The sequence below is a fragment of the Plectropomus leopardus genome, chromosome 21, assembly GCF_008729295.1.
Source record: "Plectropomus leopardus isolate mb chromosome 21, YSFRI_Pleo_2.0, whole genome shotgun sequence".
NCBI classification, from domain to species: Eukaryota; Metazoa; Chordata; class Actinopteri; order Perciformes; family Serranidae; genus Plectropomus; species Plectropomus leopardus.
In genome coordinates, this window is record NC_056483.1 from 23,378,678 (window position 1) to 23,405,060 (window position 26,383).

Below are 26,383 nucleotides of genomic sequence, written 5' to 3' on the forward strand. Positions count from 1 at the left end.
AAATAATATGGTATTGAAAAGTAGAAAGCCTTATGAATATTATTCCAGGAAACATAACCTGGAGCCGCTTTTTCTTTTTCTTTCGGGTTAATGGCATTCAGGAAAAGGTTTGTTTACATCCAGCTAACCGTGATGTGATTGTCAAATACCTTCTCATCAGTGAAAAAGAACCCTTCAGCTGATAACTTTGTCTGACTCTTCCTCTCCTCTCTGTCACCACAGACTGGGAAGCTCGTATCGACAGCCACGGCAGAGTTTTCTACGTGGACCACGTCAACCGCACCACCACCTGGCAGAGGCCGAGCCACGGCGGCAAGTGTAACCATGGCATCCCCCCTCAGGATCCACGCAGCAGATGGAGCAGCTCAACAGGAGGTCAGACTGGGAATACCATTGTAATAATGCATCAAACAATATTGGCATACAGCTGAAAAAAGCAACTAAATTGGGAAAATTTAGACTTTTTTTCTTGTGTATCTTTATCTTCATGGCCTGTCTTTGGCTCTTTTTTAGTTCTTGATTTTTAAGTAGGTATCGTAGCCTTTATCAGTCATGTGATGTGTTTGCAAACTGGAACACCAGCCTTATCTGACAAAAACAATGTCAATATTTCTAACCAGTATTTGTTTCTCTGTAAGCACTAATTGGGCATTTTTTCCTTCACTTACTTTGAAGAACATACTGGAGATGTAACAGCATACCAATTTATCATTTTATGACAAGTGTTTTTTGTCTTTTTAAAAATTTTTATTCAAGTAAAGAAAGACATGACAGCGAGACTACACAAGATTAAAAACTTAATACATCTGGTGACATGACAGGGCTGCAGAAAATACAAACAAAAAAAAAACAAAACCAAGAAAAACACCTTTAAAAAAGTTAGATCTTTTGATGTGGGACGACAGTTGTTACTGTTGTAGTGAGATTCATTGCACTGTGAAATAAATAATGATAAAATGACATTTCTCTTAAAGCAGACGAGCTAGAATACATCATTATATCATGAAAAGTATTATTGTATTCATGTGAAACGGATCTTGTTTCTCATTATAGGGAAAAGGAAAAGGGTGGTTTATTTTATAAATACTTTATCATGGTGGCAGCATACACTGCCATATAGAATAATGTAAAATAAAATGAATATGATTTTAAAACAATAAGGTTCACAAGATGATAGACTATAAAAAAAATCCAGGATCATAACACAAACAATGTAGCTATTTCTGTTCACAGAAACCAGTGAGAAAAAATAAAAATTGAAAAAATGAACCAAATATAAAAGATATGTATATATATAAAAAACAACAATGAACAATTGTAAAGAGGGACATTAAGCCTATATAATACAAGGGTGTGTAGCAGTGCAAAATGTGTAATAGATATGGATTATGTTCTAAGTTAATATACCTACAGTAGGTGGTTTATGCACAGTTAATTTTTGCGCAGTATATTAGGATTTAAAACTAATGTAAATATTTGTTTGTACAGTAGGTTTAGTGATACATACAGGTTTATTGCACAGGGATGCACAGATTTAACTGTTCAACAGGATATATTACATGGTAAAAAAAAATAAACACTTAAATATCAAGTTTTAAATAGTCTCAAAAATTATATTTAATATACATTTAAATGTCTGTTTTTGTCAAACAAACAGTAATTTTAACCTGAAAGTGGTTAAAGAATGACCCAGAGGGAGAAGAAAACATGATAGCGAGGAGTGGAGGCAGTGCAGTACTCTGAGCTGAATATGAGCTATATCCAGGTCCTATAGTGACATCTGGTGTTTGTGCAGGTACCAGAACATCCAGAGGACCATGGCCACGGAGGAGGACGGAGGGAGTCCCAGGTTAGAGCGGAGCAGCAGCACAGAGACCGACCCTGATACTGCTCAGACAGGTACACTGCTGCTGAGCCTCCACACACTTTAAAGTGACATCATGTCTGCTTTTTCATCCCAACTAAACAGACTAAAGAGATTATTCCTGTAACATTTAGGATCGTGCTCATGCATGTTTATTTGGCTACTAACCTGTTGTCTCTGTCTGAAGACACAAAAAATTGTCTCTATTTTGTGTCCATATTTACAAAGCTTTATTGTCTGATGGTACATCTTTGTTATATGTTATGTTTATAGATAGTGCATATATAGTGTTTCTGACAGCAACCTACCTAAATGATAGACAAGTGATGTGTGTGTGTATGTGTGTGCAGGCCCCGCCTCCCCTGTCAATCACCAGAAGGTCAGCCATCTCCTCCAATCACCTGCTGTCAAGTTCATCACACACCCAGAATTCTTCACTGTGTTGCACAGTAACTATGTGAGTCCCACACTCACACACTCACACACACACACACACATAGAACATTGCTTATACACTGTATATTGTGCTAACTTTTTGCTACAGGTCAGATGTAGAAACTATATGGCCTGAGATATACTTGCCATTAACTACGCGTACAAGTGACGGTGCCACGCGTCCCCTGCATCAGTTTGGTGTGTCCGCCTCAAAAGTTAATGTGACGCAGAGTCAAGATGCAGTAGGTATATTAACATCAGGAGCAGTGTAGAATCGTAGCAGACCTGCGAAAGTACTGGTTGTGCTTTTCATCATCGATCTCTTGCATTGGCAGCATGAGAGAAACATTCTCCACACTGATCCGACACGCTTGTTTTAGAGGCCTTACGTTACCAATGGCATTGCTGCCACTGTCGCCTTTCTGCCTTGATCTCAGCATTAGGTTAGGTAGGTCTGTTGTTTACATCCCACACATCCGGTAGTTGAATATGGCTTGAGCTCTCTCAGGTATCCTCCATTACACCCATTGCCTACAGGCAAGTATATATACAAGAAAGCTCATTACGCAGCCGGACCAGACGCAGCTGGACAAATGACTTGATGAACTTTTCTAAATGTCAAAATAAACATGTAGTTGTTGTTTCTTCAGGCAGCCTACCGGATGTTCACCAGCAGCAGTTGTGTCAAACACATGATCCTGAAGGTGCGTCGAGATGCCCGCAACTTTGAGCGCTACCAACATAACCGGGACCTGGTGGTTTTCCTCAACAAGTTCGCAGACACTCAGCTTGAGCTGCCCAGAGGCTGGGAGATCAAGACAGACCCCCAGGGCAAGGTAGCTTCTCTCTGCAGAGTGACCATTTAATGGATCAGGAGGAGGAGGGTGGTACCTTCCAGTCAGCACTGTGAATGCTGGGGAATGCTATCAAAGCTAAATGAACCAACAACACGCTGGACTGATCATGTTCAGCTCTTTGGTTCTGTTGTTTTATGCAGTCTGAAGGTCACAGTGCATCATGTCCACTGCAGCTGAATTCAAAACAGCCCAGAATATGAAACTGATAAATGCACAATCCCTCACATGAAAAGAAAAAAGGAAACAATTTATAGTACTGAGATTTAAAGCAATGACAATCTATTCATTTCAGCAAAAGTAATCACTTTGAAAAATAAGATGAAATAATAACATTGAAGGTTTGAGAATAAACAGCCTGGAATAGAAACTTTCAATTAAAATTTGAAATTTCCAATTCAGCCAGATGGTGTCTCTTACTTAATCAGTTAAAGTATTGCAAATTATGTAAAATGTACTATAATGAAGTGGATCTTTGAAGGGCACACATTTTCGACTTACTGTTGTAATTTGTCAGATTACAGGAAGACATTACAATTTAAGATTATTTAAAAATACTTGAAAAATGACAGATTTATCTCCAAATGGAAGAAAACAAAAACAATTGATTTTAGGTGGCCACTTGTTACTTGACAAATAAATGTTATAATATTGCCCCAAATACTATTAGTATTGCAATCAAAATGTATTCATTCTAAAGTGGCACATCAATTAAAATCAGTATATGACAATACTTTACTATTTCAGTCCTTTTTTTCTGTCTCCCAGTCTTTCTTTGTGGACCACAACAGTCGAGCCACGACCTTCATTGACCCTCGCATCCCTCTACAGAACGGCCGGCTGCCGGGCCACCTCGCCCACAGACAGCACCTGCAGAGACTACGCAGCTACAGCGCCGGGGAGGTAACCACTCACACCTGTACCGATCGGCCAGTCTAACACTGTGAATCATTCATGTGTTTTTAATCATTTTTGGACAAAAATAGAGCTCTATGATTCAGAGCTAGAAGAAATGATAGGCTTTGGATATTCACACAAAAAAATCAGTTTGTTGTGAGTCTGGGTTCACATGGGATTTGTTGAAATGATGAGAAGTACAGTAAATGACCAGACTTAAACTTCCTAAAAAATTAAATTCACTGTTTCAGCATCACTTCAGCTGAGGAACGTAGCAAAGTGTATAAAGATCTATAAACAAGTAGACAGTGATGGTGAGCTGAAATGATGTAGAATCACAGCAGATCAGACGTATCAGAGGTGAAATGAGTGTTAAACAGCTTTTAGAGTCTTATCACAAGCTAAACTGTCACCATCGGCTGTGTGTCAGTGAGCAGTGAATCCGCTTGTGTTCCCAGGCCTCCGATGTATCCAGGAGTCGTGGAGCTTCTCTAATGGCCAGACCTGGAAACAGCCTGGTAGCAGCCATAAGAAGCCAGCACAACAACTCACAGCTGAGCGCACCGTGTAGGCACCGTCACAACATCTCAGCATTCATTTAAAGCCACCATCCACCTCTTACTGATTCTCTCTGCTGGCTTTCTCTGGGTTGATGTCTGTCTGCTGCTCTCTGTTTCCTCTCTCTCACCAGCTTACAACGACAAGATCGTGGCGTTCCTTCGACAGCCAAACATATTCGACATGTTGCAGGAGCGACAGCCCAGCCTTAGCAGAAACCATGCACTGAGGTACGCTTCTGTCTTACAGCGTGAATTCAGAAATACTGAAGTCTGCTTTGATTTTTATCATCACTGTCCAAATGTATGTAAGTGAGAGTTCCTGGTTCCTGAAACATATCCAACTAAGATTAGTGTGCAATTTGTGTGTGAAGCACTAAAATCGCATTTCAAAGCACTTATCTGAAGAAGTCTTTAAATGTTGCAAACACATCAAGACTGTTGAGCTCATTTTAAGGATGATTTTGGGCACGGCAACTGATGGGACCAAGTTGGAAGGGGGTCTGTCTCAGTCTGGGTCAGTTGGTATTGAAGACCAAAGACATCACTTGTCCTTCACCTGAGAAATAGTGACATGCATGTGTGAAGAGGGAAAGAGGAATGATGACAGGGTTCCCACAGATACTTGAAAAATCCTAAAAGGCATTGGAACCATTAATCTAAAAATAAGGCCTTTCACTGGTATCAAAATATCTTAAATTAATCTTTCAAAAGTCTTAAAAATGTTCAGACATGGTAAGGAGGATTTTATGAATAGTTTTTTTTCCTGACGTGTTGTAAAATCTCAAATTAAGTGGTAACATCTACTTTTTTTGATAAATAATTTCATATATTCCTGCTCTTAACTTGTCATGAGAAAACCGTCCTGAAAAGTAAAAAAAAAACAAAAAACAACAACTACCTACGTTTAGGATAATATAATATGTTCATTGTTCTCCATGTGTTCCATTCTAAAGGTGGGTTGTTTTTTTCTCAACAATTGATCCAGATAATCTACCTTTTTTACTGGACAAAAAAAAGCAATTTTTTTATGTTACTATAAACATTTTGGCAAAACAAAATTGTCCCTCTTTAATTTTGATTATTAGGAAATTAGTATTAAATGTCATTTTTAGCAGCATTGAAAATGTCTCAAGCTGCAGGAACCCTGAATGTTTCCTCAAATTCCTGTTTTCTTTCTTTTTTGGCTTTTTCAATGCAAATATCACACTGCATAGAAACACCACAACCTGCTGGGGGCCTCCGATGTTTGTTTTGATACTAGAACACGTGACAGTTTACGTTCTCGGGGGATTTGCATGGTGTTTTAACGCCAGAACTCCAGACATTAATACATGGTGTTGAGAATGAATTGTGCCAGTTTAGAGGAATTATGCTTTGTTAATGTAATTGCAGAAGAATTGTTTTTATTGCTTGATAGTTCAAAACGACAATACAGAAGTGCTTGTGCCTTCTCAGGTGTGAGGATGATTGACTGGAGCCTCCATTAATGTTAATTTTCATCAAGTCATGGAGGCTGCATCTCAGTATCAGATTCACATATTTAGTTTTATTAACTATGTGAGTTGAAGTCAATACATGAAATGAACAGCTGATGAGGACTTTGTCTTGTTTACTGTTTAGGGAGAAAATCCACTACATTCGGACAGAGGGCACTCAGGGGGTGGAGAAGTTGTCATGTGATGCAGACCTTGTCATCCTGTTAAGGTAAAGCACACACTAAACCCACTATACTTAACTCAGGTCGCAACATCTATTTCACTTTACAGTGTCTATGTGGTGGCGAGCAGCAACCTTTGAGGCTAAAGAATGAAGCCAGTGCAAATGTGCCATAAACTGCAGGTCCTCTAATGACCACTAGAGGCTAGCTCCAACAGTGAGTCAATCCACATAGACCTCCATGTTAAAACTTTACACCAGAAATAAACACATTTACAGCCTGGAACAAAAAATAAATTGGCCTTTACATCTAATTTCAACATTGATTACAACTATACGGGAGGTGAATTTTTATATAACTTGCCTGTTTGCATTTTTATAAAGGCTTAAAGTTATGCATAATTAAGGGTGTGGCCACTTTTGAGTGACAAGCTGTCTACTGAGTTAACCTCAGCTAATTGGTCAGCTTTCATCTAAATACGGTCACGTTTGGCTCCAAAATTTAGACAGGAGACAGTCAAAATGCCAAAATCAAGGCTTCAAAATGGGGATCACAAACCAATGCATGATGTCTGGTAGCTATGCCCATTACTTTTATACAGTCTTTCCTTTGTGCAGAAATGTTTTCTATGCGTTTCTGATTTCTTGTTTTTCGTTTGTTTGATTGGTTTGTTTTTTGGTTTTTTTTTTAGTTTATTCGAAGAGGAGATCATGTCTTATGTTCCACCTCACCCCATCCACCCCGGCTTCAGCTTCTCTCCTCGCTGCTCCCCCGCCTCCTCACCACAGAACTCTCCTGGTAGGTGGCACTAATGATGGACTTTACTGAAAGAGTCAAATAAAAAACACTTTTGGACTTGTTATGTACAAATCCATGTTATGTCAGAAAAGTGACAGCTGTCAAGCACAAACTTACAATTTTTTTCTTTAAATATCCCTCCTACAGACAAACATACCCCCACAACATGACATAACTTTACCTATCTGGGTCTAGACAGCATTCTTTTTTTTAATTAAATCATTTGAAAATAATGTTATATATGTCTTGAAAGGCCCTGTGATAGTCTCACAACCTCTCCAGAGTGAACTCCACCTCTCGCCCAGTGTCAGCTGGGAAAGGCTCCGCCCCCCCGTGACCCTGAACAGGATAAGCAGTTACACATAATGGTTAGATGGATTGCCATGAAGTAATAAAAAAATTGATATAATAACTCATTCTGGGCCATATGGTCCCCAGTGGTTTCCCTTCATACATCCAAACTTTGGCTGGTATCACGGTGAGATATTTAATTGCGTTCTATTTAAAAAGTTCCTAAGAAGTGCTAAATTGAACTTGGTGAACCCTGCAGAAACTCTGTACTGTGTAATGTCTATAAGATTTGCTGCCATTTGGAGCTAATAATTATAATAGAAACTCGAATTTATGTAGCGCCCTCCATGGTACCAGTGGCTGCTTTACGGAGAAAGAAAATAAAAATACATAAATAAATAAAATGGAGGAAAAAAGAAATAATAATGATTGTCTGAGATGAGTGAGCTAGAGGTCGTACATCTCGGTGAACATGTGGGTTTTCGGCTGGGTTTTTTTTTTTTGGTAAATGTCCAGAGATGGGGCTTTGCTGAAAGTTTGCAGGCTGGTATGGTGGGAGGAGAGCAGCCTTGTGTCCATAGACTGTAAATTGTAGGACAGGGTATAGACGCGAAGGGGGTCAGACAGGTACTGAGGGACAAGAGCATGGGGGGGGGGGGTTAGGTGAGAGGGAGGAGATTATAGTGAAAGCAGGATTTAACAGCATCCAGCTGTGTTGTTTTTAGTAAAAAACCACATTTTGGACAGCCATGGAATGAATGAATGACTGAATTAATTTTTGTTTCAAACATGTAAAAACAAAACAAAACACACAAACAAAAGCAAACAAGCCTTACAACCAAGTGCAATGAACGAAAAACAAAAAAAGATTCTACAAAACCGATACATCAGTCTCAATAACAAATACTCAAGCCACTAAAAACATATATCACCTCACATGTTCGTAAAGGAGTAGGGAGAAGTACACACTTATTTATCCCTACTCCTATAAAACTAAATGTCAGTATTAACCTCACACACACAGAACTGTATAGATAATTTTATATTTTATAACAACACAGGCTTAGTCGATGGGCAACTGTAAAGTAGACATTTAGGAAAAACTGAATGGTAATAGGATGGAAGATTTCCTGAGCTCTCTGGTTATCACATCTTTTACCTCCACATGTGTGTATATCTGCCCGTCATCTGGCACACACTGCAGGTACCCATGTATGCAAGTGAAGTGGAAGCACTTTGGAGCCATGCTGACAGTTAAGATGCACACAAATCTAGCATGCTATCTGAAACAAACACACACACACACACACACACACACAGTAAAACGGTAATCATTGCTGTTTGACGGAGCCTGCAGTGCTCTGTTAGGGTGCACTAATGTTATCTTAATGAGCTGCAGAAGACCTCAAGCAGGCGTGTGTGTGTGTGTGTGTGTGTGTGTGTGTGTTGGGGTATGCATGTTATTGATGGGAGGGTCTATAACAGGAAATGGGGTCACAGCAGGGAAGCCTGGCTTCTAATTGTGCTTCATTCATTAGTTGTGTTTTTTCTTTGTGGAGCTCAGTTGAACTGCTTCACATCCGTCAGTCTCACTGTGAAAAAGATCCTGCAGAGGTCACTCCATTCTGATTGACTCTGGATTCATTTTGGAGTGAGATAATGTCATTATCGTTGCAAAATAATGTGTCTGTCTCTCAAAAAAGTAAAATAAAATACACCTTTAATAACATTTTAGTCTTATCCTAGCCGATTATTTCGCAGTATATGTGTATATAACACATTTGCAGTATAACAAAAAAAAGGCTCACCCTGTCCAAAGCTCACAATTGTTACTTCTGTGTTGTCCAGCATGATGTCACCTGTTTGAGGAGGAGAGCGCTTTTGTTGTTTTTGTCTCTTTTGTCACTCAACAATTGGAGCTGAAAAGTGAACAATGTGCACAGAAAGGCAACCGTCACAGCCATTTTTGAACGTGGTTGGCTGGACTGGTTGATTTGTAGTATGTACCACTGCTACAGGTTCCCCTTTATTTATTAAAAAAGGAAATTCTGTTTGTTGGCAGCAGAATTAATAATAGTAACTTGTGTTTGAGGGACACAGAAGGTCGTTTCTATCATCTAAAGGTAAACATGTGGCAGCAAGCTAGAAGCTAGAAAAGCATAGGAGTAATTAAACCCCTGAATGAGGCCTGTGTGCAGTATTGCTGTATGCATGTGATGTGGGAAGGTTGTAGTTTCTGAGTTGGGAAGTCATTTTTCCAGCTTCGTTGTGTTCATGAGCTTTGAGGTTGTAAGATGGGATCAGCATGGAAGCTACAAAGAAGATGAGTTACATGTTAATGCCAAAAGCGTTTAAAGAGGTTGATAGCTGTTTCCAGTTTATTTATATTTTTATTTATCTTTGTATATTTTATAAATGTTATATATTATATCAGTCACAATAGTTTGTACATACACAACATGAAACTCCTGACATTTTTGGTACAGGATGTATGAAACTCTCGACCTCTCAATATCAGTGTGTTATTTTGTAAAAAATCTTTTGCAGTGTTTTATGTTAACTTTTCTTGTATATTATATTTTATTTCTGTGTTTGTTTCTGTTGTGTGTGTGTGTGTGTGTGTGTGTGCATGCATGTGTGTATTTGTGTGTATAGGTCTGCAGAGGGCCAGGGCTCCAGCTCCTTACCGCAGAGACTTCGAAGCCAAACTAAGAAACTTCTACAGGAAATTAGAAGCCAAGGGCTACGGGCAGGGACCTGGCAAGATCAAGTAAGACTCAAATGACACGCATTCATATTGTACCATCAAAATAAAAGCCAAAGATCAACAGCTCGGATAAAGTAGGTTGTAGCAGTCACTGTAAAATGAGCAAATATCCTGATGTGCTGGCACCAAAGCAGTAACATGTGAGCTGGTTGTTGCAGGCTGCTGATCAGGAGAGAACACCTGCTGGAGGGAACCTTTAACCAGGTGATGGCATACTCTCGTAAAGAGCTGCAGAGGAACAAACTCTACGTCACTTTCCTGGGAGAGGAAGGGTGAGGCACACACACACACACACATACAATGTGACCACCTAAAGATGTTACAGGATGCTATGCTGTTCTCGCAAGCTTTTGGAAGTCCAAAACTTTGTCATCAACATGCTTTTTTAGTACCGTTTACAAGACTTTTAAAGCTGCATTAGTCAGTATTTTAATATATAAACGATGGATCCCATGCAGACCATAGACTGTGTATAAAGACAAAATCAAAAGAATTATATCATCAGATTATCTGCCTAAATATACCATGAATCACATGTGTAAAGATGTCCCCTCTCTGTGTCTTCTTGTCTCTTCAGGTTGGACTACAGCGGTCCTTCCAGAGAGTTCTTCTTCCTGTTGTCTCAGGAGTTGTTTAATCCGTACTACGGCCTGTTTGAGTACTCCGCTAACGATACTTACACCGTTCAGATCAGCCCCATGTCAGCGTTTGTTGAGAACCATCTGGAATGGTAAGCTGTGCAATACGCACACACACACACACACACACACAAATACACATACACACAATGACACACACCCATATAGTGAACTGGTGTTCTGTGAAACATTCTAAAATTCATATGCAACTTTGGATTAAATACAGAAATTGCACAATCAAATCAGTAATGAACACTTGGCCCCAATCAGCATAGTGCATCTAACTATCTGCTGTTCAGTCGCACGGCTGGAAAGAGCTGAAACACTTTGTTTGTTTATTCATTCACTGTGGTCATCCAGTACAGAGCCTTAGTTTCATGAAAACTCAGAACACCTCTAACAGACTAAACAGCAACACTATTTAAGCCCTATTTGCACACGACCTTCTGTGATTTAGAAATTAACTCCCACATCTGTCTTTTATACGGCACATTTGCACATCAGTGAAGTCTCTATTTTACTCAATTTATTGATATTTTCTTGTGGATATGATGTGTACAGTCATTTGTAACTCCAATCTACACAACACAGAAACACCACACAGCAGCACCAGCAGTGATGCACAGTGTTAAGCTTTTGCTTTCCTAAAAGGTGTTCGAACAAACAGAGCAGATTCTGCCACAAATTGTCATGTCATGATTTGTCATTTGTCTTATTCTATGGTTGACTCTAACTCTAATTGTGCGTGTGTGTGTGTGTGTGTGTGTGTCCAGGTTCCGTTTCAGTGGTCGTATCCTGGGCCTGGCTCTGATCCATCAGTACCTGCTGGACGCTTTCTTCACCAGACCCTTCTACAAAGCGCTGCTCCGACTGTCAGTACACACACACACACACATCTACAAATATTGTAATTATTTTCGTGTATTATTTCGGCTGATGTGAAACTGTGCTATCTGATAGATTAGCAGACTGGTACCGTGTAGTTCTGTGAGCTTTAGGTGCGAGCTCTGTGTGTCTCGTTCAGGGCGACGGACCTGTCTGACCTGGAGTACCTGGACGAGGAGTTCCATCAGTCTCTGCAGTGGATGAAAGACAATGACATCACTGACATCCTGGACCTCACCTTCACCGTCAATGAGGAGGTCTTTGGCCAGGTCAGTGCGTGTGTGTGTGTCACTGTGGATAACAGCATCAACCATGATGATCAGCTCCATATGATCTGCCACGAATGTAAATCTTTTTTTAAAATGTAATGTGTATTTTAGTGTTAGAGTATAATGTATGTATTTTCAAAAGGACAAAATTTCAACATAATGTCAGATAAATCACATTGTTAACTTCACCAAGTACTTCCTGTGTTGCCAGGTGACGGAGCGGGAGCTGAAGTCAGGCGGCTCTAACCTCCAGGTGACTGAGAAGAACAAGAAGGATTATATCGAGCGAATGGCCAAGTGGAGGGTGGAGAGAGGAGTGGTGCAGCAGACGGAGGCGCTGGTCAGAGGCTTCTACGAGGTAAATGCACTGTTTCAGTTCTCACAAGGTTCATAACACCATCAAAGGATTTTATCAACAAAATTAGAAAGTTAAATATATTTGGAAGCCCTTTTTTTCTCATTTATGAAAACACCAGTAAGATCATCAGCCTACTGTAGATAGCTGTCAGAAATGATACTTCAGACAAAACCCAACAGCAAGACAATAACATAATCCTAATCCACAGAGAAATACTTCAATGGCCTCATATGTGAATACATCACAGTACTCACAGTAAACGGATTGATTTTGCACGTTGTTTTTCTCCTTCCCAGGTGGTTGACTCCAGGCTGGTGTCCGTGTTTGATGCGCGGGAGCTAGAGCTGGTTATCGCCGGCACAGTCGAGATCGACCTTGGTGACTGGAGGAGCAACACCGAGTACAGAGGAGGTGTGTAAAATATCAAACACAGGTCAAATAGTAAAACTAGGCAGAGCTTATTAAATACAAACCAAGATTCTGTAACTGTATCATCTATTTCTCACCCTTTAAAAGCTGAAATTGGCCTAATTTTTCTCAGATACATGGGGAAAAGTCAATAAGAAACTTTTGTTAAAGAAGTAAAAAGTACAAGAAAATTACCTGAAAATTTTTTTAAAAAATCTACTAATTTATTGTAATTTGCAAAACATTTATAGCCAAGTCTTATTGCTTTTTGCTCATGATTTGAAGGTTTAAATACTGTGCCTCTGAAGGAGTCTGAATACAGCATAAGGAAAGTGATGTCAGTCTTGGTTTTAAAGTGTTAAATGTCCATAGAAACATATTTTAGTGCACTGTTTAGATGTTGTATGATAATTTGTGAATGAGAAACGGGTGCAATACTGTTTCCTGTATTGTAAAAACGAGGGCGATCAAATGTAAAAATTATACAGCGCTGATTAAATATGAATTACAGTTCTGTCACTGTGTTGCATTTTTCTCTCCTCAGATCTTTTCAGAAACAGGCTTTAGTGTACTGTTTAGCTGTAATTCCAGATCGTTTGTTACCACATCACCCAGCAGTGGGAGTATGTATTGGTGCGTTATGGCACAGTGCATTCTGGTAGATGTAGGTCCCTCTTTGTCCCTTCTCTATTCTGTCTGTTCATGTGGCACCTATTTCAAAAATATCACTGTCTCTTTACTGCATAGGTGGCCTTGTTTTGTGAGAAGGCCATCTTCTAGCAGTGAAATACTCCCATGCAGTACTTACATTACAACATGGATGCATGGATGCTTGTTACATATTTTTATATATTTATAATAGAACAGGTCAATACAAGACTCTTTAGTGCAAAGCCCTCAACTGAGATTATTCTGTCACATGTTAACCACTTGATTCCCTATCACTAGGTTACCATGATGGTCACATAGTGATGCGGTGGTTCTGGGCCGCTGTGGAGCGCTTCAACAATGAACAGCGTCTCCGCCTGCTGCAGTTTGTCACTGGGACATCCAGCGTGCCCTACGAAGGCTTTGCAGCGCTCCGGGGATCCAACGGCCTCCGGCGCTTCTGCATCGAGAAGTGGGGCAAAGTCACATCACTACCCAGGTATCTGAGCCTGTTTCTAAAAAAGCCATTTCCACACTGCCCTGCTCCCCTTACTCTGTTCCTTAAAGTCAAAGGCCCACTGCCTGTTTGTCCTCCAGCCCTCAGACACTACACGTTTGTGTTTTGACTGAAAAGTGCAAGGCAGCTGGTGAAATAATTAAACAGCAGCAGTTAACATGTAAGCCTGTGCAAGAAAAACAAAGAGCAGGGCTCAGGTTTCTCTACAGAGCAGCAGAAGTGCCAGAGTTTGACTTGAGACAGTGGAAGCTTCGGCATTAGCAATTATAATGCAGATCTACTGATGATAGGAGGTTAGGAGATAATGGGTGCGTTTGGTTTGAGGTGGTGAAAACAGAAACTATGCCAATTTTGAAAGAATAAATCTCTAAATTTAAAAAACAACAAAAAAGCTTGCTCACTTCAAAACATTTCGGGGTTTTGCTGCTACAGCTTTACTTAATCTGTTTTGATATATCGCTATTGATGGTTAATGTGAGCAAACTTTAGATATTACTGTGTACTGAACATCACAGAATCTGTGTTTTAGCATTTACCATCATCCTGTAATTGTCACTTGGGGCCAAAGGGGGCGCTGTTCAGTAACACTAAGACAGGCTCATTTTAAAGTTGCCCTGTGCAGTAAAACAAATTGGGCCTCATGCAATAACAATCTCATACATTGTTCTAATATTTTCTCTTAATTTTCTGGCAAGAGAAAAAATAAGAGAAGTCAACTCCATATGCATCCAACACTCAAATCTGCTTTGAGCAGGTGTGCTCAGTGATGAAACCTACTGATCATAAGTCACCTATTAGTACAGGTTTTGTGCTGTGTGCAAAGACTGGCACATGAACAAGACTGGAGACATGACACTTAAAAAGACTGTAAGAAGAACTTCTACAGGAGTGAAACTGACGTGGGCCTACTTTAAAATAAACTCAAACCAAGTAAATGTGATGTCAGGGAAATATATTAAAAATATTAAAAGTATGCATGCAAAAAGGTTCAAATAATAAATAATAAATAATTTAAAGGAAAAGCAGCAAGTCCTCATACATACAGTACAGTACAGTATGTCTGAGAAGTAATTAACTGACTAATTGTTACTGTTATCACAGTATTTGGGATCAATGCACCAAGAAGAGTATTTTTCTTAAACCCTGAAAATTATGAATCCAGTCATTATAATTACTTTGAAACATCATCTAAATTCCATTAAATGATATTCATGCATTTTTTAAAATGTTCCTCAAATATAAAACGTATTTTCCTCGCGCAGGGCAACAATATGTGGACTGTGAAAATGAGGTGTTTTTCTCTTAGCTTGGTCAGAGTGATCACAGCCACTTATAAAATGTTCTCTTACCTCAGAGAAGAACAACAATAAGACAACATAGGTGACTCCCAGATATCAAGGAGACAATAAAAGCAACCTTGTGTACTAGGGAAGTACTATATACAGATATCATGGCGCTGAAATATTGATATGAATAATCCCTATTTGTTCCTTATTGTTCTGCGTGTGTGTGTCTGTGTGTTTGTATTTGGACTTTTGAAAAGGACACATCATGTGTTGTTGACCTTGTTCCTCAAAGTGAATTAAAAAACAAAGAAAACCAAATGTAGACAATGATGTAAGCTTCAGGTATTCTCTTCTAGCCATGACTCTCCATACTCTCTAACATTCTGTCTGTCTATGTCTCTCTCTGTCTCTCTGTGTCTCTCAGAGCTCACACCTGTTTTAATCGCCTGGACCTGCCTCCATACCCTTCATACACTATGCTGTATGAGAAACTACTGATCGCGGTGGAGGAAACCAGCACATTTGGCCTGGAGTGAGACAGACAAATCAGCATCCCTCTCTGTGACACAGAGTGGGTTAAAATTCGTTAAAAAAAGGCAGCTCTTGTGGGCTTAACACATTGCAAAGATACCTGGATTGTACTCGACAAAGTTTTTGGTCATGCGGATGTACGTCACTGTTATGGTACTTTGTGTTAGAGTGTCTCACTTAGCTATGAGGATCTTTATGACTGCACCCAGCACTTAGTACACCACAGCGGGACTATGGTATTTTTTTTCTATTAGTCATTAAGACTGGAGGATAGGTAACACAACAACAGCATTAAAGTTGCACGTACCAAAATGATCATCTATCTGGTGATAAAAAAAAGATTTTCAGTTATAGAGAAGGCTCAAAACAAGGCATTTACTTTAAATTTAAAACATTACTATGAAAGCTAAATACATGACAGTTTAAATTCACAGAAAGGATTTAGATGATAAGTTAATACATGGTAAAAGCTATAATATGCTCATATACTATAAAGACGAAGAGAAACAATAGAATTAAGTCTGAGAAAAAATTGAAAGTAATATAGAGAAAGACCCATATTTAATAAAACAGAAATGTCTACTGCACTTAAAATGCAAACAGTGCACAGAAAGCTTCAGGGTTGTCTTTTGTTGCACACTAAATGAAAAATGTTCCATTCAGATTATTTATTAATATGGCTTTAAAGAAGGGGTGCAAAGTATAATGCAGAATTTAAAAAGCCCCTCAGAAGGATGCAAACTCTGGTAGCCCTGATGCCAAAGGAACAATCAAGTCTGGTTTTTTAACCTGGAAGGTCTGCATCAGTATGACCAACACCTGTTCAACCTGAGGCGTGGTAGGGGACCTGCTTGAGGGTCTAAGACTGGTATCTGGTACTTAAAGAATTAAAGAAATGCAATGTAGCTTTGTGCCAGACACCAGCCATTTGAAGGCCTTAGGGGTGAACACTCGAACCGTACAATCAAATCTAAAACCGTAACCAATGTAAAGATGCTTGAATTATATAGATACATATATGTTTTCTGTTTGCTCCATTCAGAGCTGCAGAAGGCAAAAGCAGCAGGAGATAAAAGGATCTAGACTGTTTAGCTTTTAGGTTTAAGTTGAAGAACTTATCGCAAAAGAAAGGCAATGAAGGATTCCTGCTCTTTGCAAGGTGATTAAGAAGAGCTTTCAGGATACCTATGCTTTGTTAGCAAGGTAAAAAAAATGCAGATAACTCAGTGAGTGCAGGAAGAGTCTTATAAATTGATAAGAAAATCCAGTACAAATCTGATCCCAGAGGAGCTGGTGAGGATTTTGATGAGATTACTAAAAGGAAAATAGAAGCTGGACCACTGAGGGGTCTCATCAGTGTCAATAATACTGAAGACAGCCATGCATATTATCTTGTTATTCCTCGACAACTATAGCAATTAAGTTTCTTTTTCAAGCAATGTCAAAGTCTTCAACAAGCTCTCCATGATGAGCAGAGACACAAGAGAAGTGCTAAACATCTTTATCTGATTTAGGAATAGAAAGGTCTGGCATTGTGAAAGTTTGCAAAGATCAATATAGGGATATTTTATATACAAATTGCCCTCTGGTCTAAGGCAGATACCATACACTGACAGCAAATTCAGGTCAAGGGTGCAGGATATCCCCTTTAATTGGTGGGTCTAATCAGTTGGTACAGTCTCAGCAACAACTGCAAGACTTTGTCCAGTTTGAATACTCAAGAAGTATTGTATCGTCCAGGAAGGCCTACATCTGGAGCTTTCGCTCTCTGGTTCTGTCCAAAGTAAAGACAGCAGCTGGGCGCAGACCTTTCATGTTCTCTTCTGAATGGACAACAATGGTACTGACAAAGAACTGCACAGTCTCTTCCGTTTTTCTTGCTCTGCAATCCTTTCAAAAGCAGAGACAATGATGTCACGTCTCCTCTATCAAAGTAGCCATCAATTCCAACTCAAGGGCTTCTGGGATTCCTTCCATGGAGACTGAGGATGATCATGGCGACCAAGCAAACAGGAAGTCATGACTTCTTGCTGACAAAGAATGCATACATGGACTCCAGCTGGCTAAAGGGGACTCTCTGTGAATCCTTTCAGCCAGAGCTGTGCTTCACCTTTCTGTATGTCTGGTCCTGCTGTCTGAAATGCTTGTACTCTTAATCAAGTCCTCCATGATGAAATCTCTGACTGTGTACCTTCAGTATGGTGTTGCTCTTTGTACGGAGCAGGTACTCCACTATCTCAAACCTTTATTTACTGTCTCAATGTGACGGGTGCAAAGCAGCATGTAGGTTTCCAAGGGCCTGGGATCATTGGGTCGGCTTCCTGAACCGATCCGGCCCTTCTGGTATATACTTGTAATGTGTACAGTGGCCCTTGGACAAACCAATGTAATATATGCAATAGTTAAGACCTTTACTCCAACGTGTTCCACACTACCATGTTCTTTCAGACACTGACCGTCCGCAGTGTACCCTCAGCATTCCCAGCCCCTTGTCTGCATCTGTAGTCCAGTAATGGAACTGTGCCTCAGTTACTTACTGCCTCATAAGTGGCCTGTGGGGCTTGTGGCGCTTAGTGGTCAGTGCTCAAGCCTGACAAAAGGAAAGTCCTGAAGTTCAGATATTTGCCTTGGTTCTTTTTGAAAACAGTTTGCATGTTCTACAAGTGTACATGATGTGGGTTTCCCCTCACACTTCAAAAATAAGTCAGGTTCATTGGAGACTCTGATAGTCCATTTGCACTTAGCCATCTCATGCGTCTTGGGCAGATAGCTATCTGATATTAAAAACAAGCCAAGTATAAATGCAACCTGGAAGCATTAAAGCCGGATTGAAATCGGACTCAATTTAGTCATGTTGAAAAGGTATAAAAGCTTGCATCTCTCAAAGCTGCAAACATTGTCTTTACTCCTCCCAGGTGTTATTACACTTTTGTCATTGCAACTTTTGGATGATCTATATGGTTAATGCAGATCTCTAATGATTTTACACATGAAATAGAGTTTCCTCGTTTTGGGGCAGTTTTGCTGCATATGTTAAGAAAGTTGTATAAAGCCCTTTAGTGTAGGGAGTATCTGATACTGTCACTTTAGTTGGCTTAAGGTATGAGGTTTGAAAACAAAACAAAACCAAATCTAGGGGTGTAGAAAGGGCTAGGTATTGTGAAAAAAATGATGACACCATTACTAATACCAGAAACCTTTAAGTGATACATAAACATAAAGAGCTTCATTTGACATCCATTATGTGAATGAAGTAGCATGTAACAGAGTATATAACTACATATCTATAAATATATATATACAAATATGTATATGTATATATGTCATTGGGGAGTTGGGACAGTCCAGTACTGGTACCCAGTCTTAGGTGTGACATTAGAAAGAAGCCATCTTACCAAACTTCTGTAGTCTGCTCCTCATCTCTGCTTGAGACTAGAGGCTCTGGGCTACATTAGCCACGACTAGCTTCCACACCCAACTCTCCAACTTGACTATAAGGTGGTGCAGGTATGAGGATGAGGACTTTTTTTTTTTAATTTCCAGTTTACACATCTCAAGGTTTTTTTTTTTTTAAAGGGTATTTGGTTAGAAGCCTGAAATAAGGTCTGGGGTTAGATCATACTTTTCACGATTAATGCAATTTGTCCAACAACATAACATACATCACTGAATGCCTCACTCGTAATTACACAGACAATGGCTTCACAGCCCCGTGGTTGTGATGTTTAAGACCATTGCGGCTGGCCAGCTGTTTTCAGTTCTGTAACTTCTCCCTCCACCACTAGATGTTGCTGTGTCTTTCAGCTCAGCTGCCTGTTCCATCAGTAGAGACTGGAGACTGAACTCTGGTGGTGCGTGCTGTGCACCACATACAATAAGTTATATAGAAATAGGAGCACCTGTTTTTATGACAATATTGAAAATCATAGCTTCGGGGTTTCTAGATTCACTGGTGTACTGTCATATAGTCATTCTAAACAAACATTTAGGATGACGGTATGACAGTCCACCACATAGCCACAGAGCTTATTTTCTGCTGCTATCCAAAATCTGATGGAAAAATCCCAAAGGCTTTTTTGTTGAGGGAACCTGGACGAAGCTAACTTTCATGTTAGCCTTTCAAGAAAATGTAATCCCTGCAGCACTCTGTAGGTCAAATGCTTTGGTTGCCCAAACTCAACCACACTTACATAGTTTATATTCCATGACGACAATCTTCTGAACCTTAACCATATAGTAGTTGCCATGAGCATCATTATGGTTGCCATTGGATGTAAAAAAAAAAAAAAAATAAAAAAAAAAAAAAACGTCATTGAACGGTATCTGGGGTTTCACCCAAAAATGGACATTCTTGTCTGGCATTAGGTTTTATGATACGATTCCCTAAATGGGCCAAAATTACAGAGGGTTAAAAGAAGGATTGATGGGTGTAAGTAAGAAATGGATGGATGTGACCTCTGGAGTGTTTTACATATGTGCATGTTTGACAGAATTTGGATGAGCATTTGGCCAAACCATCAGCAGCCTGTCAGGCTTCATCACATGATCCGATACTGTTTTCCTAAACAGCAGTTGAATACACAAACTTCACTTGTGTTATTTTTTTTTTTTTTTGAAAAGAGCTAAATGGTGCTTTATTTGATTGATTTGCTATCCACTGAATTTATTACAATGGGGTAATGGGGTACGACAAAATCAACAGAAACACAGGATTGCTGTTTGATTCTTCTAGTAGTTTAGACCGCTACATATATGGAGATTAGTCTCAGTAGATTTAAGAATGATTAGAATCAGATAAATGTTTTACTCTCTTGTAAAGTCACTGTACAGGCGGTCAGGTCAGTAGTGTTACAGGGATCCTTGGCAGTGACGAGGCCTTATCCAAGCATCTCGAGAACCAAGAGGACAAGGCTGTGATTAAGTTGCATCTTCCCTGTCTTTCTTTTTCTCTACAATCTTTTGTACGGTTATTTATACGGTATTGTATTTATAAGTGAAGGGAGGTCCAGAAGCTTTCCTTAAATGTTTTGCTTGTTTGCAGTTTTTTGATGATATGATAAGAAGCATCAGTCAAAGAGTTTGCCTTCACTTTTGAAGCTTTGCGTTTTGATATGTGTGTCTTTTCTATTATCTCTTAAGCTGGCTGGTTGTCTGTCACTCAGTGCGGGAAATATGCTACCGTGAAGCCTGGTTCTGTTTCCGTCCATATTTCTCTTTTTTGTGCACCACTTTCTTTGCTGGCATTGTCAGCTTCAGTCAATATTTTCAAGACTTTTTCCTCCATGTCACAGATGTCTCACTGTGTCATAAGCCGCATGCATCCAGCGAGAGACTCTGTGCTTCGGGCAGTTTTATGGCAACAAGTGACATGCATAAAGATGAGAGATTTCTGTGTGTAATTTGTTGAAAATGTAAAGGCATTGTATGGACGTCTTGTTTTGTTGGTTGGATATTTGAATACATGCATTGTATAACTTGAACACATTATTCTGGAAACGAAACGGTTAATAACACTCCCATAACACTGATATGTAAATGATAGCAGCAATGATAGCTATATATATTTAAGTAAGCTTTTTGGAGAAGTAAAGAATTGTGAGATGTCTACAGAAAGGTAAGGTGTTGGCAAATTGTAGCAGCTGTCTGGTATTTGTGTCTTTTTAAGCTATTTATTTTCATTTTTAAAAAGGAATTTAAGAAGGGGAATGAGTGAATGGTGGCAACTTCACTGGGAAGCAACACTGAAGCATGCATATATTTTTGTTTTGTTTATAATTTTTGTGTGTGTATGTGTATTCTACACATACTGTATTACATAATGTTTAAAGGTACAGTTCTGATTTGTCTGAGAACGGGTTGCTAAATACTCAGGCTGTGCTATCGCTCCACCACACCATACAACTGTTTATGAATCTCAATAAAAAGGTCACTTTGTTACATAGCTGCTTTTGTGCCTAAATGTTGTCAAAAAGACAGAGATTAGAAAGTGAGAATGAAATCTTAAATTTGTTGAAAAATTTCTCATCACAAGGTACTGAGCAGCCATCAACTGAAGATGAGTTTTCACTATTCGTTCTTTTGGTAGAAAGAAAAATCTTCCAAGTTAGTAGAGGGCTAAATCAGAAGTTAGTAAAATTGCCGGCAAAGTCATGGTCAGAAAATTTTCTTAAAAAAGAAAGAAGAGAGTGAAAAAAACATTAGAAAATTATCAAATAACAAGGGGGGAAAAGGCAATTAAAATTAGTCTACTGAAACAAACCCATTTAAATTATTTATATATTCTTTCTTTTTTGTGCTAATTGCAGTTCATTTTCTTCTTTTTAATCATTTTTTTTAGGGTTATAGTTTCTTGGTATATATATATATATATATATATATATATCATAAATAAGTGCTCACAATGAAACTACTGTCATTTAAGTATGTGTATTTAAGTGAGCTATAAAAATTAAAGCTACATTTCTTTATAATTATTTTATGTGATTAAGTTTTTCAGAAGTAATTACTCATTATTGAATATTGTGAGTTAGAATAACTTTGTCGGAATAATGCTTCATCCTTATTTTCCATATGAAAGCAGCGGCTCCTCCATCGCGACATCCTATTGGCCAGCCCGCCTGTCAATCATCTCGAGCTTCCATGGTAACTGAAAGCACGGCGCTGCTACGCTTGTTTGTCAGTGAGGAGCGAGTTGAGGACCGCTGACAAACGGAGAGCAAAGTACAGACCTGACAGCCCCAAAATGAGCCAGTCACTCGCGTTACTTGGTAGCATATTAAACTATGCTGATTCTTTTAACTGTTTTGCCGCCAAACAGTGATTTTTTTTTGTCGCGCGGATGTTTCTTTGAAGTTGCCACTCGGCGTTTAGTCAGTCGTGTTGTTGAATATTAGTGTGCTTCTGTTTGTGACACTTTTCATCTTTGCTAACTAACTGCTTCATTTAAACGACGTCATGATACCTGAATGTCCACGCGCCGGGACCTCGAGGAGCCGTACCCGCTTCCAACACAGCCCGAGCCCGGCAGCCGAACCGAGCCAGGGCCGCAGCGTCAGCGGTTTGCTGTCCGAAATCAAAACCACCATCCACACCGAACCCTTCACCGACCACTACACCATCATCCCCGGGAAGGAGCTCGGAAGGTAACACCAACTCTTCCTAAAGTAGCCTACTAAAGAAGCAAGCAAACTTTTTCCCAATTAAAAATATTCATTTTTATTTTATTTTATGTTTTTTAAACGTTAATTGTTTGCTTTTCTTCCTTTTTTGGTCGAGAAAAACACAGCACCATCTTCCTAGTTAAAAAAATGCTGCACTTGTGTCTCACTCTTCAGGTAAAAGCAAGCCCTGTTAGAAAAACGCATATTTATGAACTACTTAAATATTTGTTGTTGTTGTTTACATGTTTTTGTTGTCAGCTGGCAGGGGAATTTGTGTGTTGTCTACCAGGCTGTAGCCATTGCCCCATAAGTTTTATGAAGCTGTATGGTAAACAGATGGATTTATTTATTTAACTTCACTGCATAACTTTGCTACCAGGGGCGCTTCTAGGATGTAAGGACTATTGGGGGGGGGTGGGGGGGCTCGGACCTATGTAGAGGGGCTCAGGGGTATCCTTCCCCTTATTTATTTATTCATTTATTCATGAAAAGCTTGATTTTTTATTCTGTTTTATGTACTCTTTCACCTTATTTACTATTTCTTCTTACTTTCTAGAGTAATTATGACTAATGATATGGACAATATTAGTCTTTGTTGGCAATTCACCCTTTGAAACCTGGATTGACATCAGTTTTCTTGTCTCTCATAGATCTTTTAGAGGCATTTCAACATTTGAAAAATTGGTTTGATTTCTTTCAAAAACATGACACATCATAGAAAATTATCAAATAACTAGGGAAAAAATGGAAATCGATATTTATAATTATGTATTTATAATTAGGCTACAGATAAAAAAAAAACAAAAACGTTTTAATTAGTTGTATATTTTATTTTAGACTATTTTTACAGCTCATTTTCCTGTTCTTTTAATTTCTTTTTTTGTGTGCTAATTCATTAACTTCTAGCTAACTTTTGGGTAATTTTTTAAGGTTCTCATTGCTTTCTTTCCATGTTTCTAAAAGAAATCTAGCCATTTTGCCTGGGTTTAAAAGGGTTAGTGTTAAGAACATAACACTTCACAAATGCTGTCATTAAAAATGTATTGCCTAGACTTGGACAGATAAAATGAATGTATTTCACCAATGTATGTTAGCAGTGGTGGAATGTAACAAAGTATATTTACTCAAGTATAAGAAATAATGGAACAAGAATATAAGATCTGGGGATTACTTGGGCTATTATTATCATTTTGGAAAAAAAAAAAAAAAGCCTTTATATTTAGCAACGGAGCTATGTATATACATTTGGGGCAAACACAGCGCTACTATTTGAAAGTACAGTAGTACAAAATCATATCTTTCATTATGACCTGAACCTGATTTCACCTGATTAAAATAAACCCTTTTTCTTTGACTTATTTGACTGAGATGCACTTCGCAATACATTGAACTGACTTCAATTTTGATTCAAAAGTAATATGAACATGACTGAATATTACCTTTAATACAGATTTACAGCTGATTATGGGATTTGCCTTCGGTGATCATTTATTTGCCGCTATGTAGGTATGACTGAATAAAACTTGCACCTGAAGGAGAATAACCGTATTGTTATTTAATCAAAAGTCATAGCGGTTGACTTATCTTTGACACTTGGAAAGTCAAATCTGGTCGAGTGATTGATAGCAGAGATCTGTCAGCTTTGTGTCCGTTTGAACGGCTAATGTTTCACAGGATTTCTGGGAGGTTAATTAGTAGAGGAAATACCCTCTATCCTGTTGGCTCCTCTGATCTGGGATCTAGCCCCTACCAAAGTCACAAGGCCAATCCCTTTTTGATTAGAATATGCTTTTACCCTGACTAATAAATCACACGGGGACTGGAGTCACATTGAATTGCTTCACTGTCAGCTTTGTGACAAAGCTAACAGTGTTGTGCAGTGTGTCTGTTGACCCAGGTACAGCAGCAGAGATAAGAGCTGACTGTAGACTGAATCTAAGTGAGTTCAGCGGGCAGTCTCCTACAGCTACAGCCATGTTAGCAATGTATGTTTGAGGTTTGAGTCTTAGACGGACATAACAAAGGTGTGCGTGCGTGTGCGTGTGTGACTTTGCAAAGCATGACCTGACATTGTGACTGAGATTAGCTGCCACAGAACAACATGAAAGGTTACATTAATCTGCAGCGCTGCTCTGATCTGCAGCATTATAGTCGGCAGATCAGCTGACAGAAGTTCATGTGTTCAAGTTCATGTACAGCAACACGGAAGGTGTTGTCTTATTATATTGTTTGACGTAAGCGCGCTCTTAACTGTGGGGAGAGTGAGGATCTGTTTCTTACTCCCTCTTTTTCATATGATGGTTATATAAAACATTAATCAAAAAATATACATGAATATGATTTTCTACTTTCATAGAGCTATTTTTTTACACCAGTGTCAGTTCTAATCATAAATATAGAATAATCATTAATTTTCAGGATTTTAACCCTTTAAACCCTTTGTCTTTTTTGCCATGATTCTACCATGTTTTGTTTTTTGGTAAGAAAAACACAAAAATTAATTATTTTCATTATACTACAAGCAAGGAGTTTTGGGATATGTCAGTGATTTACAGCAATATTGATAGTGACAGTGCACCCAGTGGAAGTAGCATTTGTTTTCTATGTCAAATATGGTTTAAAAATGATGTCATCAGGTGGAAAATAGGAAAAATAAAAATGAGAAACTCCAAGGTAAAATCCCAGAATGACAGCCAGAAATAATGCAATGCATGTTTTTATGCTTTGATGGCTGTGGAATGAAAAAATGCAGCTTGAATGGGTTTCATGGAGCATTTTTTGCACTTAACAGTCTGTAAAAATTCCACAGTGTTTTTAAGACTTATTGTAGAAGCTGAGCAGGAAATTCCGAGATTCAACAAAACTACCCTATCTTGCCAAAATGTATGCCATATGCATGAAAAAATTAAGAATGCAAAGTGCGTTAAATGCAGCAAGAGTTAATTGTGTATGACAATGTGTTGACATTGGTTAGATTTCCATTAATAGTTTAGTAGAGAGCTCTGCTCTGTGGTGGCTTGAACCACATGGTTTTACAGACTGATTGCACAGGACTGTCTCAATTTAGAACATTCAAAGGATAGGTTCATTTTTTTGAGTTTGTCTTAAAACAATATTCAGTGGCTTTTTAGGGGGGAAAAAAAGTCCCTTTTTCGTTATACTCCTTAGCAGGGTTGCAAATTGTAAGCCCTTTCATTAGTAGATAATTGGTAAAATTAACAATCGATTAATCATTGTTTGAAAGAAAAAAAAAACTACATCAATAACTTTGCTTAATTAAAACAACACCAAATACAGATTTTTTTGTCAATCAAAGCTCACAGTAACATATTGCATATACTTTGACAGAATGGCATAGCCCAGGGGTAGATGATTTGATAGTAAAGGTTGCCGACCCCTGGCATAACCTATAGAAAATAACTGATTTAAATTTCACATGTTGTATCAATTTCTGAACGACTGATTTGAAATGATACATTTGTTAAAAAATAGTGGAATTATAATACCAAAAAGTAAAACAGTAAAACAGACTTAAATGTATAAATAAATAAAAAGATAAA

At 38.7% G+C, this 26,383-nt stretch overlaps 2 protein-coding genes across 2 annotated transcripts in view; both read left to right on the top strand.

Annotated features, from left to right (window-relative positions):
• The window catches only part of LOC121960588 (E3 ubiquitin-protein ligase HECW1-like), a 68,192-nt gene extending 52,197 nt beyond the window's left edge, over positions 1–15,995 (top strand). Inside the window, 19 exon segments of the mRNA XM_042510370.1 lie at positions 223–333; positions 336–375; positions 1,796–1,899; positions 2,215–2,321; positions 2,950–3,135; positions 3,922–4,056; positions 4,509–4,617; positions 4,742–4,838; positions 6,231–6,314; positions 6,959–7,065; positions 10,012–10,126; positions 10,282–10,395; positions 10,701–10,853; positions 11,535–11,633; positions 11,786–11,915; positions 12,127–12,273; positions 12,570–12,684; positions 13,630–13,828; positions 15,557–15,995. Coding sequence (XP_042366304.1) covers positions 223–333; positions 336–375; positions 1,796–1,899; positions 2,215–2,321; positions 2,950–3,135; positions 3,922–4,056; positions 4,509–4,617; positions 4,742–4,838; positions 6,231–6,314; positions 6,959–7,065; positions 10,012–10,126; positions 10,282–10,395; positions 10,701–10,853; positions 11,535–11,633; positions 11,786–11,915; positions 12,127–12,273; positions 12,570–12,684; positions 13,630–13,828; positions 15,557–15,668 — 2,264 coding nt within the window. The 3' untranslated portion in view covers positions 15,669–15,995.
• A 6,364-nt stretch (positions 15,996–22,359) lies between these two features.
• The window catches only part of stk17a (serine/threonine kinase 17a), a 38,512-nt gene continuing 34,488 nt past the window's right edge, over positions 22,360–26,383 (top strand). Inside the window, exon 1 of the mRNA XM_042510578.1 lies at positions 22,360–22,805. Coding sequence (XP_042366512.1) covers positions 22,618–22,805 — 188 coding nt within the window. The 5' untranslated portion in view covers positions 22,360–22,617. The remainder of the gene's footprint in view (positions 22,806–26,383) is intronic.